Here is a 17,514-nt window from a genome sequence, read left to right on the forward strand (position 1 = left end):
CTTGCACAGTCATTATTGTAACTTACACAAACCAGATTCAGCCCAATAGCTGCAAGCAATGTAGACAATTTGAAGCGTCTGTTTATCCAAGACAAGCCATAAAGCATATGTAAACTTAGTAATTTAAATATCATAAAAGCCTCAATATCTTAAGGGATTCAAAAGGTTTTTGCAATGGTTTAAAACATGCAAAATGTATGAATTCTCAATCAGTGGTTAAATGGAGACTTTTTCTTTTTTTTTCTTGTTTCACAGACAACAGTGGTGACACCACTCCATCCATCATGGAGATCCTGGGCTCAACACTCACGTCAACCTATGCCCGACCAAGGGCAACACCGACCAACTTTCTGCCGGCCATATCTACTATGGCATCAAGCTACAAAAACCGTTTTCCCCACTATACTCTAAGCCATAGTATGAGCCTTCCATGGAGGCCCAGCACCTACTACAAAGTTGCCTCAGCCACCCCGACATTAGCTCCCCTATCTAAGAGTGCTCCTGGTCTCAATCCAGCTCAGATTCTGCCCTTTGCCTCCAACAGAACTTCACTTTTCACTAGGTACACACCCGATGACTGGTACAAGTCCAATGAGAGCAATTATAGGGAATCAGAGTCTTCTAGGCGTAGTGCTGAAAGGCTTCGAGTGGACACCAGCCGTTTGATTCAAGAGAAGGATCAGAAAACGAGAAGGATTCAGGGCGACACCAGCAAAGATTTGGGGGAACGGGTCAATGACATTGGCTTCTGGAAGTCAGAGATCGTCCATGAAATTGACCAGATGATCGGTGAAACGAATGCTCTGTCAGATGTCAAGAGACGTTTGGAGAGGGCGCTTGCAGAAACGGAAGGACCTCTGCAGGTGAGGAAAATATTGGGGTTTCTAGGAAATGTATAAAACAGTAACAATGAATTCTCAGTGAGTACACAGCATGGTTCTCCAGTTGGTGGAGTATCTGGTGAGAAGTGGAACATGTCTACTAGAATTGGCCTGGGGTAGAGAGGTCCCCCAGCCTTTTCCTGATAACCAACATAAATACTGGCCCTTTGGTGGGAAGATTTGTGCCTGTCCTCAGAAGAACATGGGATCTTCCCCCATATTCATCTGATGATGGTGCATAGAAGATCAAGGAAGGTCTATCTAGAGCTCCAGCTGCCCAAAAAGAAGCCAATGGTGGTCACAAATTGTGCTGCAATGGCTTTGCTTATATTGAGCCACCTGTGACCTTCCCTGGCCTGATCCTCTGATGTACTGGATGACAGATGATTTTGTCTGAGATTACAATCTGTGTTCAAGTGATTTCTTAGTACTTGAGTGTCTGTTTGAGCTTTCAAAGTGGAATTGTCACCTAATCCATGGGCAAACACAATGAAGGCTGGAATATTAGTTGGATCTCATGAACCAGTGGCAGGACTCAGACAAACACAATGCGCAGTCAGTTGTTGACACAGCAATAATCCCCAGGTAGTTGCCAAGGGATCTGCAGTACAACAGAGACACAATGACCTAATAATTGTCTTTATTATGTCACTGTTGGTAAGTAAAGGGTTCATTGCTCATCGGCAGAGGGGATCGTCTTGGGGTTATGATGCCAGCAGACATGGGAAGATATTTACCAGATCAGATCAATATCTTTTGCCAGATCAGATCAATATCTATCTGCTCTGGTTGTCATTGTAAAGCTAGCTACACACTTCCAATGTATATCTTTAGAAAACCAACAATTACAACCGATCAACAATTATGCACGATTATATTTGAACAATCGTACTGTGCACAATTTTGTACATGCTGTAACAATACAATCGTTCGAATATAATCCACCAATAGTGCACACAAGCTAGATACAATCATTTAAACGATGCAGGACGTGAAGTGAAAGTCTACTGCAGAAACATGCACGATCACTGAACTGTACACACAATAGATAGTGAACGATCGTCGGCCAATCAGATCCACCTTGACAGTCGTTCATTTCCAACGACAATCCTCGTTTGTCTGTGTCATTGGTCACCTTTTTTTGTGAACGATTTTCGACCGATTGGTTGTTCGTCGTTCGTTTCCAACGATAATTATTGGAAGTGTGTACGCAGCTTTATTATTTCATTTATCTCCCTTAACAACAATACACCACATACCCAAAGGTTGGTGAATCTTGAATAAAATTAGTTGACTGCCCTTTTAGATCTTTGGGTGGCTACGGTTTGCTCAGTCCCACCAATAAAGCAGTTGAGCGCGACTCAGGGTGTTTAAGGCTATAACAGCGTGGTCAGAAGCAACACACATGCGCTTTTTTTCTTTGCAACTTGTTAAATGGAGTATATTAAAGAAGAGGGAAAAAGAAAAGGAAACAAATCTGTTTTACTTTTAGTATGGGATTGAGTTTTCCTTTAAGGGCTCTATTTATAAAACAGGGAATCTGGCATTCCCTCATACATTCCCAGGTGGAGAATCTTTCATTGTGTTTTAATGGCAGTAAATAATTCCCACCAGGGAATGACAGATTCACAGAGAACACAGAGACATAGACAAGTGTTGGCAGAAAATGTACAAATGCTCCATCCAGAGCGCCTCTAATACGCTAAAAATCTAACATTTTTCTATTTTGTTCCTGTGTCATATACTCAACAGCAAATAAATTCCTCTATGCCCCAATGAGGGGCCCTGTATGACCCAGGAGACGGACCCCTGTCAAAGATTACAGATGGGCACAGATGGTACAACCTGCTGGTTCCTTCCATGTGCACTGCATTCCCACCATCTAGAGTGACGATTATCACTGCACCTGTTCAGGAACTACCAATCCCAGCATGCTTTGCTGGACACGCTACATAGTTGGCATACTTTGTCTTAAATGGGCAAAACTTCCATTTATAATACTGTCTGCCATTTTTGTAATTGCAGCAGTTTTTGTTTTTTTACCTGTGTTCACTGGAAAATGTTCTTACTTGTTGATCCTTCTAGTAGACCTGGTATTTTTCCATTACAAGTTGTCCAGCAAAACTTGCAGGTATAGGTGTTGCAACAAACCTTATAACATCGACCAGGGTTTCTGCAGAAGCCCATTTGCACATAATTGCAGTAACGCTCATGGTAATGCATTCCAGTAATGAGCTGCCATTTGTTCTTAATGACACCCCAATGCACCTCCTTAATTCACTTGTATTACCCTACAGTGCCATGCCAAATAAAAGGCGTGCACATTAGTTGTGGCCCTACAAGATGCCCCTATAAGTATTGCCACACACAGAATACCCCATGGCCCACAAGGCATAAGTTTGAATAAGCCCCAATTCATTTGACCTTTTTTCCACAAGAAATAACTAACCTGTTGCTGTACTTTCTCACAAATCTCCCGTGGAGTGTTTTTTTTGTTAATTTATGTTAGTCATTTTTGCAGTAGTTTGCATTTATCACCGTATTAATAAGGTTGGTTACACCTGAACCCCCCAGGCTGCTTGTTAGCAAACATTGTAACCAGGCCTTTCTATAGAGCACACTGCAGGCTGGCCACAGAACAATGGACACAGACCTATAGACAGACCGTTGCTACAAACATTGTAACAATATGGGCCTGAAGAATAATAAAACACTGGCCCAGACACGGTGATACATTGTATCACACAAAACATTGGCAGTTCCATGCTGACCATTGGAAGGGAAGGGCCACAGTACACCGAACATTCCATAAACTGCGAGTGCATTCCATTACAGACAATGTAACAATCCCAATGAGCCTCTTATAAGACGACAAAGAGGATTCAAGTGAACAGATAAGATCTGAGATGAGAGCCTGGCCCCATGAAGAATGTTCTTCATCTAAAGAGGACCTGTCAATACCACACAGAGCACCTAATGTACAAATATACAGCATAAGGAATTAGCAACATCATGTAGAGATTAAGAGGTTATAATAAATATAGATTGGGGATTCAATTGAAAGATCTTTGAACAAGTTCCCTTTCTTCTACTGTGTCTCTCTATATCACGGTGAATTAGTTAGTCTAGGTACACACGTGCAATAATTGTCATTAGGAAAAAAAAGATTAACGATCCATCAGCAATTATGCACTAATATTTATTATGCTGTAACGATACAATCATTCAAACATAATCCACCAATAAAATGAATATGATCATTTGAACAATGCAGGAAGTGACGTGTACAGGAGAAAGTGTATCACAGAACAATCCACGATCACCGAACGGCCGTACACACAATAGATAGCGAATGATCGTCACCCAATCAGATCCCTTGGGACGGTCGTTCGTTTCCCACCACATTCCTCATTCATCTGCATTGTTGGCTTGTCGTTGTGCACTTTTTTTGTTAACAATTATCAGACGAACGGTCCTTAGTTGTTCATTTCCAACGATAATTATTGCATGTGTTTACATAGCCGTAGTCCATTTGGATCCAGTAGTTTGGCTGAGGATGTTGGAAAGCAAAATCCCATGGACGCACTGTCCCCAGTTCTCAGGTTTGTTCACCCATTGTTTCTATTATACGGGGCTCCACAATTCCTGCACTGGATTCCTAGATCTGCACACCTGCTGTGCCCATTATGAAGAGTTCCCACCATCCTCATGCTGAGCTCCCAGGTCTGTACACCTGCTGCGTCTATTATAGGGTCTTATACCATTCCTGCACTGGATCCCTGGGTCTTCACACCTGTTGTGCTTATTACACAACAGAACAAGAAAGTATATTATACTTTTTTAAATGTAACAGGAGCAGACAAAATGAGCAGGAACACCAAAAACTCCCAGGTATTATTAGTAGTAGTATCAAAATTCAGCATTTCCCCCAAAACTTATTTTAGGCCGGTTGGGAAGACGCTGCAGGCGGGTGATGGCCCCTGTATTGTGACCATGAACTGAAAAATGCTGGGTGGTGCGCCCAGCTAAATTAGGAATTCTTTGTCCTATGTCTATATCTATCAATCCTATCATCCCTGTATCTGTCTATCTATGTTTTTACTGACATTTTTATGTATAATTGTTGTAAAGCACAATATTTGTCTGGTTTTGAGTTGTGCTGTGTTTTGACTTGTCACTACAACAGGGAAATCTAATTGGTCTCATAATTATTGTGCAATGGCTGGCAGGTGGCTCAGGAGTGTCTGTATCATCGGGAGAAGAGGATGTCTATAGATCTGGTGCATGATGATGTGGAGAAACAGCTTCTGCAGGTGAGATGGTAAAATTAAGAAACCCTGAGTCCGGTAAAAGAGCATTAGTGGGGAGCGCGGGAAAAATATTCCAAAATGATTGTTATTATTATTATTATTATTAATAATAATAATAATAAACAAGATTTATATAGCGGTAACATATTATGCAGCGCCGTACATTAAATAGTGCAAACCAAAACTAAGCAAACTAAAGTGCTATTGGCAGTTCAATCTCTTTCAACACAAGTAATACATTATACATACTAACCAAAAATGTGCATATTTGATTATCAGATATATATGAGCTTGTTGGAAGTTCCTTTCCAAAGCAATGACTATCAGTATACAGTTACCTCCCCCCCAACTTATAGGTTTTTCTGAAAAGAAAAGTTCAGGTGCATCAAATATGCATAGAGAAGAATAGGAATCTTCCCGCTGTCATTTCAGCATTGGAGGAGCTTCATTTTTGGTGTCTTGTTCTCCATGCACTCTGCATACCAATAATACATAAGAAATAATTTAAACATGGAGTGAACTCATTGATTTTTTTACTGAACTGCGGCAAGCAAATTCACCTTACTTGGGACGTTGTTAAGTTCTTCAGTTGTGTAATTGGTTCCTAAATGCTAATCCACAAACTATTACTTTCAAATATAAACCAGTAGGGTAACAGGTTACCAGCAAATCGGATAATCCTGAAAGTATTTGATAAGGACAATGCTTTAGTCCTGTCAATGAACCGGTGGCCTCAGTTCTTGCTCTCAATAAACTGTATATGAGGAAAATAGCATGGCACGGTGTCACCAAAGAAACCAGACAGGCAGGTTTTTGTAGCCAATTTAAGACCATCAGAGGCATTTGATATGTTGTATTTTATTAAATAGGAAGTGGATTGCATCAAGTCTTGCCAGGAGAGAATGAGAAGACACCTGGACAGGACTGTTGCACAGCTTGCGTAAGACACGTGATCTCTTCCACCATGTGTGGTTGTATGTATGTATGTTGGGGGGGAGCCAGGTAATACATAAAGTCACCTATTTAGGAGCCTGGTGGTTGTCCAATGGCCCCTTATCCTGCAGTAAACCAGGGGAATAATGCAACTGGGTAATGTTGCCTTATCAGGCTGATGGTGCCAAAAGGTAACGGTACAATGTAAATAGGGTGGCTGATATCACACTCAGGATCCCATTCCCTATTAATCCATCACTTGATGAGAAATGGGTCTCCAAGGTCTCTTATACAAAAAAAATCTGTTTGCAGTACATAGTGTTTTATCAGCAGAGACCCTAGGAGTCCATGGAGGAATTCCTGTTTATTTAATGCTATGATGTAGTTATTAAACTTCTCTGGACACGATTTGAAAGTGGCCAACATTTGTCAGTGGGTGCATGAGAGGAAAAATGATCATTATCTCCCTATTATATCTCCCTATTATTGATCATTCACCTGGCATAACCGATGTGTGTGTGTATACGTATATATGAAATATTGATCAATACAGGTTGACATTCAAAAATCCGGTCATTGATAATCCGGTTCCTTCAAGTTATTGTGCATTTTCAAAGTTTTCTGGAGGCGTTTATGTTTAGATGGCGCTGTACTCCAGAATCAGCTGTTGGGTCTTGCTTGCACAAACTTTCCTGCTCATTCCTTCTCATTTATTTGCTGCTGTATAGCCCCAATATGGATTCAGCATCCATTGAACTGTACAGGTAGTCATTTTTCTGTTAAATATATACATCATATATAACCATAAAAAATCCGGAATTTTCGAAAATCCAGCACTCCTGGGGTCTGGAGGTTGCTGGATTTTTGAATGTCAACCTGTAAATATATTGATCTAACCGTATTCTGGAATCTTGTTCTTTAGAGTTTAGAGGTTTTTTTTACTTCCCTCTAGTAATCATGTTTGTGGATTTCATTCACTAATTATGGCTTCTGCATTTATTTATTCATGTGATAAGTCATTCCTCAGACTGGCCACTCATACCATAAAGTAACTTTCCTATGCAAAACAATTAGTGTGATTGATAGACAATCCCTTTCCTTGCCATGTGCATTATATTCCTTTCCTTTAGGCGCTGTGCCCTCCTGTACCCAAAAGCAATTGCCCCCATCGGCCATGGTCCATGATAATGCCATGCATTGCCTTAGTCTCACAGTGGATATTACAGAGTTCTCCAGTTGCTGTACACTCCTGTGATCTCTGAATGCACATTCACTGTCACCCTAAACCCTCATCTAATTATATTTATCCCCCTGTGAGTGCTTTTAATCCTGGAACTCAATCTGCATGCCTCAAATCTCATCTGTGTCTCCAGCTCAAATAGGGCAGCTCAGCATGAACTGGAGAGGGACATCAATGACAAACAAGCGGCCTATCGCATTGATGACAAGTGCCAGAATCTGCGGAATACCTCTGATGGAATTGGTTACTACCGGGGAGTGCAACGTGTTGATGCAACGTACGTAAATGATCTCTGTCTGTGGACTCTTTAGGAGCGTGTGCAAGTCCTTCCTGTGTGTGGATCTCCGTGTCTTTGTGTCTCTGAGCATCTCCGATCTTTGTGTTCTTTGGAGTCTTCTTCCCTCAACATCTCTTTAAGTCTCTCTTCTCCCTCTTCTTATTAGCCAGTGTTTATATAGCACTGACATATTACGCAGCTCGGTACAAAGTCCATAGTCATGTCACTAGCTCACAATCTGTTTCGTGGTCATATACCTAACTGCATGTTTTTGTAATGTGGGAGGAAACCAGAATAGCTGGGGAAAACCCACGCAAACACAGGGAGAACCTACAAACTCCATGCAGATAGTGACCTGGCTGAGATCTTCCTAGGCATTATCTTTTTGTATCCCTCAGTATGTCATTGTCTTTTTTTCTCCCAGAATTCCCTTGCCTATGTGCCTCACTTTGATTTTGTGTCCCTCAATGTTTACTGTATATCTTTGTGTCTTTCCAATATTTCCTGCCATGTTGTTCCCCTCGGCCTTGTCCTTGGGTTCTCCAATATTTCAAATCCATGCCATTGTGTTCTTTGACATCTCTTTGCCTTTGAATCTCTCAACTTTTTGTTGTTTTCATGTTTTTGTATCTCTTAAATTCTCATTGTCTTTCTGTCCCCAAGCATCCCCTTGTCTGTGTATAACTCAGAATAACTTTGATAGTGTGTCCTTCAGCATTTCTTGTATCTCTTTGTTTTTGTCTTCCTAAGCTCCTGCTTCTTTTTGTGTTCCTTAACATCCCCTCGTCTTTGTGTATCACTACCTTGTTTTTGCATTCTTTAGCATTTACTTGTCTTTGTGTCTTTTATTATTTCCTGCTAGCTATGCTGTTAGCATCACCTTGTCCTTGCATTTTCCAACATTTCATGTCTTTGTGTCCTTCTGTGTTTGTGACCCGCAGAATCCCTTTATCTTGGCGTCCTTGTATTTGTCTCAAAATCTCTGTGTCTGTGTGTCCTTTGTCATTTCCTTATTTTTGTGACCTTTTCCATCTCCTTGTCTCCTAAATTCATCTTGTTTTTGTGTTCCCTACCTTCTCCTGGTTGTTATGTCCCTCAGCATCTTTTTGTCTTTTTACTCCTCAGTATTCCCCGATATTTGCATTCTTCATCATTTCCTTTGTTTGTGCCTTGGTGTCTCCCATTTTCGTGTCCCTCAGACTCCTTAAAGCATCTCCTTGTCTTTTTAATTCTCATGATTACATGACATGTCATTACGTGACTTTGTATTCCCCAGCATCTCTGTCCCGGAAACCTGGGCCAAGTTCACCGATGACAACATCTTGAGGTCTCAGAGTGAGCGAGCTGCCTCGGCTAAGCTCAGGGAGGATGTAGAGAATTTGCTAAATGTCACTTCTAATGAGATGTGGAGCCAGTTCAACCGAGTCAACGTGATGTTCACCAACCGGATCTCCGAGACTGCAGATGCCAAGAACAAGTTACAAAGTCACCTAGCAAAGGTACAAACATTGACTTTTGTTCACTTTTAGTTTCCATATTCCAATTGATATTTACAATTGATAGTTCTGAGTTATGAGCAAGTTTGAAAAAATCCCTTTTACCACAACAAAACCTTTTTTTTCTATGGAATGATTGAAAACTATTGCATATTGAGTTGTATTTAAATGAAGATCTTGGGGGTTCAAGGGCTCGAATAATTTCTGCTCATTGCAGAACTCGTCTCTCTGTGATCACACCATATCATGGCTTGTTAGGACAGGAGAGGTCAGGTGTTGTGGGAGGCTGATCTGTCCTGCAGGTAACATAGAAGTTTAATGTTAAAAAGAGGAAAACAAAGAGAAGTAGGAAGACATGTTAAAATCCCTGAGAGTTATAGAGGAAGGTGCTGAGTCCCCCAGCAGTGCAGAGTATTTCAGGAGAGGAGTTATAGAAGAAGGAGCAGAGTCCTCCAGCAGAGCAGAGTATTTCAGGAGAGGAGAGATATAGAGGAAGGAGCAGAGTCCTCCAGCAGAGTATTTCAGGAGAGGAGAGATATAGAGGAAGGAGCAGAGTCCTCCAGAAGAGCAGAGTATTTAAGGAGAGGAGAGTTATAGAGGAAGAGTTCTCCAGCATATTCAGTATTACTGAAGTTTTATTTCATACATTATATTACATACATTTTAAATCTTTAATATTCTAAATGTTTATTTTATTTGTTTTACTGAGCATTCAGTATATTTAGGCTGAGATTTTCCTCCTAATATCCCAGGATTTTACTGTATCCAGGCAGCCGCTTTATGTTGTATCCTGGAACTAGGAGAATTATTATAATACATTGCCAAGAAAACAGAAATCATTAAAAAATAAAATCTGTTTTTTGAAAAAACAGTTTGAAAAGGTTAATAAAGGTTAATAAAATCTCCCAGAGGTGGGAAACTTCTTTAATTTTCTCCCCTCTAGAATAGTGTAACCTACACCTATAAGAGGGCAGCAGACATAAAACTTTTTGGGCTCCGGCCAGGCAGACAAGGAAATGGAATCTTCGGAACCTTTGCACAGAATTACAGAGTGCTGCAAGGCATCCAGAATGTTTCTCAACATTTTAGTCCCCCTTGGTTACACCATGTGCATATTAATGGATTTTTATGCCTTACAAGCTGCCAGTTAAGGGTTGGAGAACAATAAATAGACATGATTCTTCATGAACCATAAAGAAGATTTTTCTATCACATGAGCATGGAGGCCAAAAACATTCATTGATAGGAATTTTTAGCTCTGGATTCTTCATTCCTGCAATTTTCATAACTTTTTCAGAAGCCTTGAGGACATATTTGCAGTTTTCATAACATTATTATTTTTTTGCAGACCCTGCAGGAAATCTTTCAGACAGAGATGACAATTGAAGCCATCAAAAAAGCCATCAAGGACAAAATGGCTCCCATGAAAGTAGCTCAAACCCGGCTGGATGAACGCACAAGAAGACCCAACGTGGAGCTGTGCCGGGACTCTGCTCAGATTCGGTACTTGCTTCTGACACTTTGGGCTCAAAGTAGACCAAAACTTTATTTTATTTTACATAGAGCAAAAAAGATTAATTGTACATTAGAACCCCGGTTATCCGGGTAACCGGAAAATTCAGATAACAGTGAACCGACAGCTCCACTTTCTTGATTGCTCCTGCAACCCTAGTGGAGCTGTGGCATGTGTTCTGCATCCAAGAACACATTCTAGAGCTCCGCTAGGACTTTAGGAGCAATCAAAAGAGTGGAGCTTCTGCTGGACAGAAGAGCAGAGCTCCGCTGATTGCTCTGCTCTGTGATTGGCTGAGAAAAGGGAAACCCTGATGACGGTTCAAGTGTCATCAGGGTTTCCCTTTTCTCAGTGATTCAGCACTAGAGGTGATTGGGGACAATTCTTCCCAATTAAGTCTAGTACCTAGTGCCTGAGAAACCCCAGTTTCAGAGTAACCTCCATTAACCGGAAACTACACTTATCCGGAATCGGACGATCCCTGTGGGTGCCGGATAACCGACGCTCTACTGTATTACCATCTGTGGCCCTATTGGGATGATTTCCACTCATTTCTTCAGTGCCATAGTTACAGATCCATGGGGTCCAGTGGATTTATTCAACAAGCCTGACCCATTTCAGACTTTTTCACCTCTGGGTTTGGGGATCTTGCTGCTCATGTATATTTTGGAAGTGGCTTCATTCCCCCTGTGAAAATTGTGCTTATACCCATATGTGCACAGTGCTGCAGAGAAGGGAAAAGGCCAATAAAGAAGACTATTGGGGAACAAGATTGGGACAGCCAGGTGGACATTGTCCTTTGTAGGATCAGACTGGGATCTAAGTAGGTAGATACTGTTGGGGAACAAAACATGTCTCAGCTCCGGCACATTAGAAACAAGGACTGTCAAATGGGGAAACAAGGTACAGGTAACTAGACACTGTTTGGTAATCCGGCAAAGCCTATCAGTGGCCCAATGGAGGCATGGACCAAAATTTGGAGGAAAGGGAAAACCCCAGAGACACAGATTACCAAATTAGATTTACCTACTGGCAGATGGTGATCATGCGAAGGGCCCCTATGGTCTTATGGCTCTGGAGCAAGGACAAAAGGCCATTATAGTGTGCCAACCTGCTAAGTATTTAACATTAAATAAAAGGAAACCTAACCCCTATTCTGATGAAGCTACCAAATTCAACCCCATGAAAACCCCTAAAAAAACAGCCAAGCCCTAATATGAAGAAACATCACCTTCTTAAATCATAGCTACACCATTTTCAAACCCCTCCACTTCCAGGTTTAAATTGGGAAATTTTGGTCTCCAATTAAAAAATATTTATTGGGAACAGTTTGCACAATGGTGACCATCTGTAGACTAGATTATAAGAAAGTAAATGAGAGAGGACAAAATTAGGGGCCGGTCATTCTTAGAATGCAAGAGGAGTGCTCATTCTTTGACCTTAACTTTAATAATCTTTTGCTGCCCAAAGCCTGGTGTTCTTGGAAGACCCATATCTGAAAATGTGAATATGGGGGCCGAGACTCCCAATCCCACCCACTGGAGCCGGGTCAGGGTCAAGGTCCTCCAGCTCTCAAGGTTAAAAAGAAAAGGTTTGTCCCATTACCATGAGGTGCTAATTACCTCTGTATCACCCCTTCTCTTGTTGAAATGCCCAAGGAATTTGCCTAGTCCTTGACTTGGCCTCATCACTCAGACAGATAGAAAAGTTTCACAACACAGGTGTACTGGCATCTGCCTCCTGATAACTCTCTGTCCAGGTAAGTTTTCCTACCTGATCTTTAACCCCCTAACTTTCATTTTCCCTTCTCTTCGCAGTCTTGTCCATGAGGTGCAAGAAATCGACGACACAATTCAAGTGTTGCAGAAACGCCTCCGAGAAGCCGAGGACACCTTACAGATGCTGATCCATACCAAGGCCAACCTGGAACACGACCTGTCCATCAAAGCCAACTCGCTCTTCATTGACCAAGAGAAATGTATGGGGATGAGGAAGAGTTTCCCCAGCACCCCCCGCCTGGTTGGGTACACATAGGCACCGGGCACGCCAAGGGTTTGTGTTATGTAGTGAGGAGTGCAGGAGCGGAAGTCCTGGATTGTTTCACCACTCGTGTTTGTTGGTTTAGCATTGTCTGGTTTGGTGCACAGCGACAATTCACAACACTTCTATCAGAGAATTCTGCGAATAAAAGTTTCACTTTTTACAGAAGGAAATGAATCTGTTTTCTAATTGTGTTCCAGCAAAGATAACCCTTTGTGAGGGGTGCAGCGTGTTATTCTGAGTGTTGTATAAAGATTTGGGTGTTGGGTACAACAAGGGTACCGGGGTCTGAAACAAGGGTAATCCTTGGCAGAACCCACATGTGATGCTGAGCTTCTGTGATTGGAAGAAATGAAATCCAATGAATGAAAGGGGCGGACCAGGGACAGGCTGGGAGGGAGGGGCTAGATGATGCTGGATGTCCTCCAGCCAGGAAATGAAGCGAAGCACTATCTTCTTGCTGCAGCTTCTAATGTACGTTGTGAGAAGTTCACAACGTACATTAGAGAAATCAGAGGAAGCAATTTTAGTCCAGGAGGCGCTGGTACAACCGTGCAAAACTGGAGAGGAAGCTGGGGGGCAGATTTAATAAAGAGAAGACTGGAGGGCAGAATTACTGAAGGGGAGGCAGGCAGGCAGATTAAGTGAAGGGAAGACTAGGGGGGCAATTTAATAAAGTGAAGGATGGAAGGCAAATTTAATGAAGAGGAGACTGGGGGGTCAGATTTAATGCAGGGGAGACTGGAGGGGCAGATTTAATGAAGAGGGGTGAAGGGCAGATTTAATGCAGGGCAGACCAACTATTCCTTGATAAACATACAGAAAGCTGCAATGCAAAGCCATCAGAGGAGGAGACAGCAAATTTCACAAGCAGAGCATGAGAGAGCAGACAGGATTATGACACCCCGGAGATCACATTACAATGTGTGTTACATCCTGCACGCTGGGAAGAGAAAATCTGATGTCTTATTCTAGCTCTAAACTGCAAAGCTTTATACAAGGAAAATGAAAACTGCTATTACTCCTTCACTGTACAGGTTCATAAAGAGGTGACAGGTTCTCTTTATATACAGACACTATAGAGATGATTTATGTGTATCATAGTTATCTTTATATGCTCAGTAATGACACAGATCAGCATCTTCTGTGGTCATTTACCTTATAGCTTTCTACAAAATACAATTTTACCATCACAGAGACTGAGGAAATGCTTCCTCCAGCCTGCAGCAGACTAATGACATCATCACAGCCTAGGCAAGTCACACATGACTTTTTAATCATAAGAGGTGGGCTTTGCCTAACCAGGTCAGGATTAGATTCATGCAGACTGGTAAAGGTTCCATTTATTTCGGAGGGGCCCCTGCAAGCTCTTATTTTGCTGCATTATTTCATAGTGACCATCCCGCAAGGGAATGAACCATCATGGCTGCCTTTTCATTTCCCAGAATCGCCTTTTACAGCCGATAATATACCTGAACACCAATGACAGCCTTTTCTGTATTGCCACATCCTGCACCCGCTCAGTGTCGCCCCCTGCTGCCAGTGACAGTAGTATTCAGATATGTGATTCCCCAGGGACAGACACATTCAGACTGTGTGCCGCCTCTACGATGGTGCTGTGTTTATGGAAAATAAAAACACGAAATAACTCAGCGGGGGACAAAGATTACTAGCGGGATTTTTGCAGCCAATAATAGGGTGTCTGGCCTATTACAGGCCCAGCGTGTTCATTGCGCCTGTTATTTTGGTGCATGGAAAGTATGTGTCACTCAGCCGAGCTGCAGCCTGCTTAAAGAGCCAGGGCCCATTACAGGGGATTGGGGGATATACAGGACCCCCTGGACAATGCCTTCATCTGCTCCTGTAGCAGACAAAGATTAACCCTGGCTGCAGCCACTTATCTTGTGACTGATACAATGTTACAATATTGCAATCTGATTACTGGGGTGGAGACTGGAGAAATGCTTCCTCCTCCATGCAGCAAACTGATGACATCATCTCAGCCTAGGCAAAGTGGCATTTAAGAATGAATTGAGTTTCCATACATTGTGAATGTTGGGGATTTACCTGGCATGTCATAAAGCCGCCTTTATCCCGTGACGTCTTGTAATTTCGCTGATCTCATTCCGAAATTGTCATCCATCCGGCTGGGTGTTCCCGCCGCCCCATTTCCAGGATCCCTCTGAGAGGTTTTACCTGAAATAGACTCTTAGAAGGAATAATTACAAATAATGCAGCCGGGGAGAGCTGGATGGAGACATGCTGATAAGACACAAATGACCTCTCAGCCCGGATCCGCTCATAATGACTTTAAGTGGTGTTGGGATTGTAGGGAGCTCAGATGAGTCACCGGGAGGCCCAAACCAGCCGCTGACCGGGGGTTCTGATTGGCTGAAAGAACACATGTGGGTGGGAGAATGAAACTTAGCAGCCAATGATATACAACATGGAAAACTGATATTATCAGATAAATCATGAGTACCGTACGGTAGGTGCACACCCTGACCGAATGACATTGACTTCATTTCATGCTCATAAATAATTGCCATTGCTTTAAATAACTTTTTTTTATCTTTTTTTACATCTCAGGGCTGCTGATTTTGGCATTACTCAGGGCCGGTTACCTGATGGTGACAACAGCGGGTCATACCTGTGTCATGTGTGTCAGCACAGCTGCTTCTATTGGAGGAGGTGTGACAACGCCCCAGCATCAGGGTTGTCACCCCATTTCATTCATTCTGGTGTATTAGTAGCCCATTTGTTTGAATCAACAAAATGCACTTTTAAAGGCTGGGGAAGATGGACTATCATGGGAGAACCTGGGTGATCCAGCAATCCTGGAGTAGATCCAGTCCAGGACTGAAAACATTTGCCAACTAATATCAAATTATTTCAAAAGACCCATTCCAGGTTTTCAGGATCTTCCAGGTTCTCCCATGATAGCCCTAAGAGGAGGGGGACATACCTTCAGTGACCCCCCAATGTGATAATTCTATTCACATGTACTGAATAATATAATTATACAATGACATCAATCATCCATAAAGTTATCATTTATTAGTTGTAGTATTCTGAATGATCAATGTCTTGGTTTAAGCTGGAAAAAGTTTCAATGCTACTTTCACCATTTATGGAAAGTAAAAAAATCTTCTTGTATTAGACGAGTGGGGGTCTTTTGAGTAAATATGGAGGACAAATGTGGCCCTGACATGTCCACGGGGCCACACACTAGCTTTGTGGTGAGGTGTCACTTAGAACATCCACCTTATTGGTTGGATTATTGGGGATCTTTTACTTTCAATGTAATAAATATAGTAAGTGTAATAAACGTAATGTATTTATTGGGTCTGGTCGGGAGAGACTGGACAATCTAGTATTTTACCCTCCTGGAAGTTTCAAATATCAAAGAAGCTTCGGAAGTCCAGGGCAGAGGTAGAAGTCACAAGTCAATGGGGAGGTGAATATACTCCATTGCAGTGGAGTGCCCCTTTAATATTCATCCCATTCTTTGCTGGTGCCCTCTCCAGCTGGTGGCGCTCTTAGCTTAATTCACCAATGCCTGGACATGCTGACTCATCGCTCCTAATTAATGACAGCTGACCGAGTCATTGAGCAAATATAGAAAACGTTTGCATAGATCTGCCGTTTTCTTTGTTTTGTAAGATTATGAACGTCTCAGGAGATTATTTTATTCTGTGTTTGATATATGTTGGGTAGATTATCACTATGACACAAGGTTTTACCGAGAGGTCCATTTATAAATGTTTTCACCCAAGATTCACTCACATTTTGTACATCTCATACAGGACGGTGCAGTGAATGTTTTCATCCCCTCTTTTTCCCACCCAGCGGCCTTGTGTTTGAAGTTATGCAGACCTCAGATCAGCCGCAGCTTCTCCTCCATACAGGGCCGGCTGTCACATGGGCCGCATTCCCACATCATAACATCCAGTTGTAGGTGATTCACACAAATCACACTGACATTCACATTCCATGTGACTTAGTCACATTGCAGCGTGTTCCGCCCCCCCATAACAACACAAAGTGAATGTTTGCACAATGTGCCCATCGCTTCCTCTTGGCCGCTCACTCATGTGCAGTCACAATGTACACATTGGCTCATCGCCCTTCCAAATGAATATTTCTGATTAAACGATCTCCGTTATGTTCTGATAACAATGTAACACAAGGATTCTGATTGCCTTGGCAAACTCCTAATCTTATCAATAGAGATTGTACAATCAGACTGTAAAATGTGTGTGGTGAATGTTTATATTTCACACAGAATGCTAGAAAATTGCCGCCATCGCGAAGCATCAGCCCCGGTGAATTGTTAGAAATTATTGGCGCATTCCAAGGAAATAGAGAAATCCATTGAGTGAACGGCTGTGGAAATTGGTGGAATGTTTCTTCATTTCGCCAAACAACTTATCATTGAACCATTGTTTGTCCGTACAAAGTGAACGTTGTGATCAATCCGTCAATAATCACAACTGACCGGGCTGATTTTCCGATTTCCATGCTGCGAATGCTTCGGCTGCTTTCCATGCTGGGATTGGAGTCACTGAAATACCAGGAATTCATTAGATTGCAAGCTCAGATGGCCAACATGTCATTTATTCAGGTATACATTCACAAGGACATTCACACAACCTGGTGAATCTATCGGCCAATCTGGCATCCTTTCTGTGGACTGAGTGATCCATGAATGAATAAAGTGCTGACACATGTGTTCCCAACTCCGCCCACTCAGGAAGGTAAGATGATGATTGGATAAAGTCTCCCGCACATGGACATCCCCTGAGATTCCCTTGGCACTGGGAC

The 17,514-nt window shown here is 42.2% G+C and overlaps 1 protein-coding gene across 1 annotated transcript; it reads left to right on the forward strand.

Moving 5' to 3' along the window:
* Positions 1-259: 259 nt before the first annotated feature.
* On the forward strand, positions 260-12,863 carry TEKT3 (tektin 3). Its single transcript, XM_072403582.1, has 7 exons — positions 260-863; positions 5,111-5,194; positions 6,061-6,131; positions 7,498-7,641; positions 8,918-9,140; positions 10,486-10,640; positions 12,468-12,863. Exons 1-7 carry the CDS (start codon positions 285-287, stop codon positions 12,682-12,684), a joined length of 1,473 nt encoding a protein of 490 aa, XP_072259683.1. The 5' UTR covers positions 260-284; the 3' UTR covers positions 12,685-12,863.
* Positions 12,864-17,514: the final 4,651 nt, after the last annotated feature.

Source organism: Pyxicephalus adspersus, chromosome 3, assembly GCF_032062135.1.
Source record: "Pyxicephalus adspersus chromosome 3, UCB_Pads_2.0, whole genome shotgun sequence".
Taxonomy (NCBI): domain Eukaryota; kingdom Metazoa; phylum Chordata; class Amphibia; order Anura; family Pyxicephalidae; genus Pyxicephalus; species Pyxicephalus adspersus.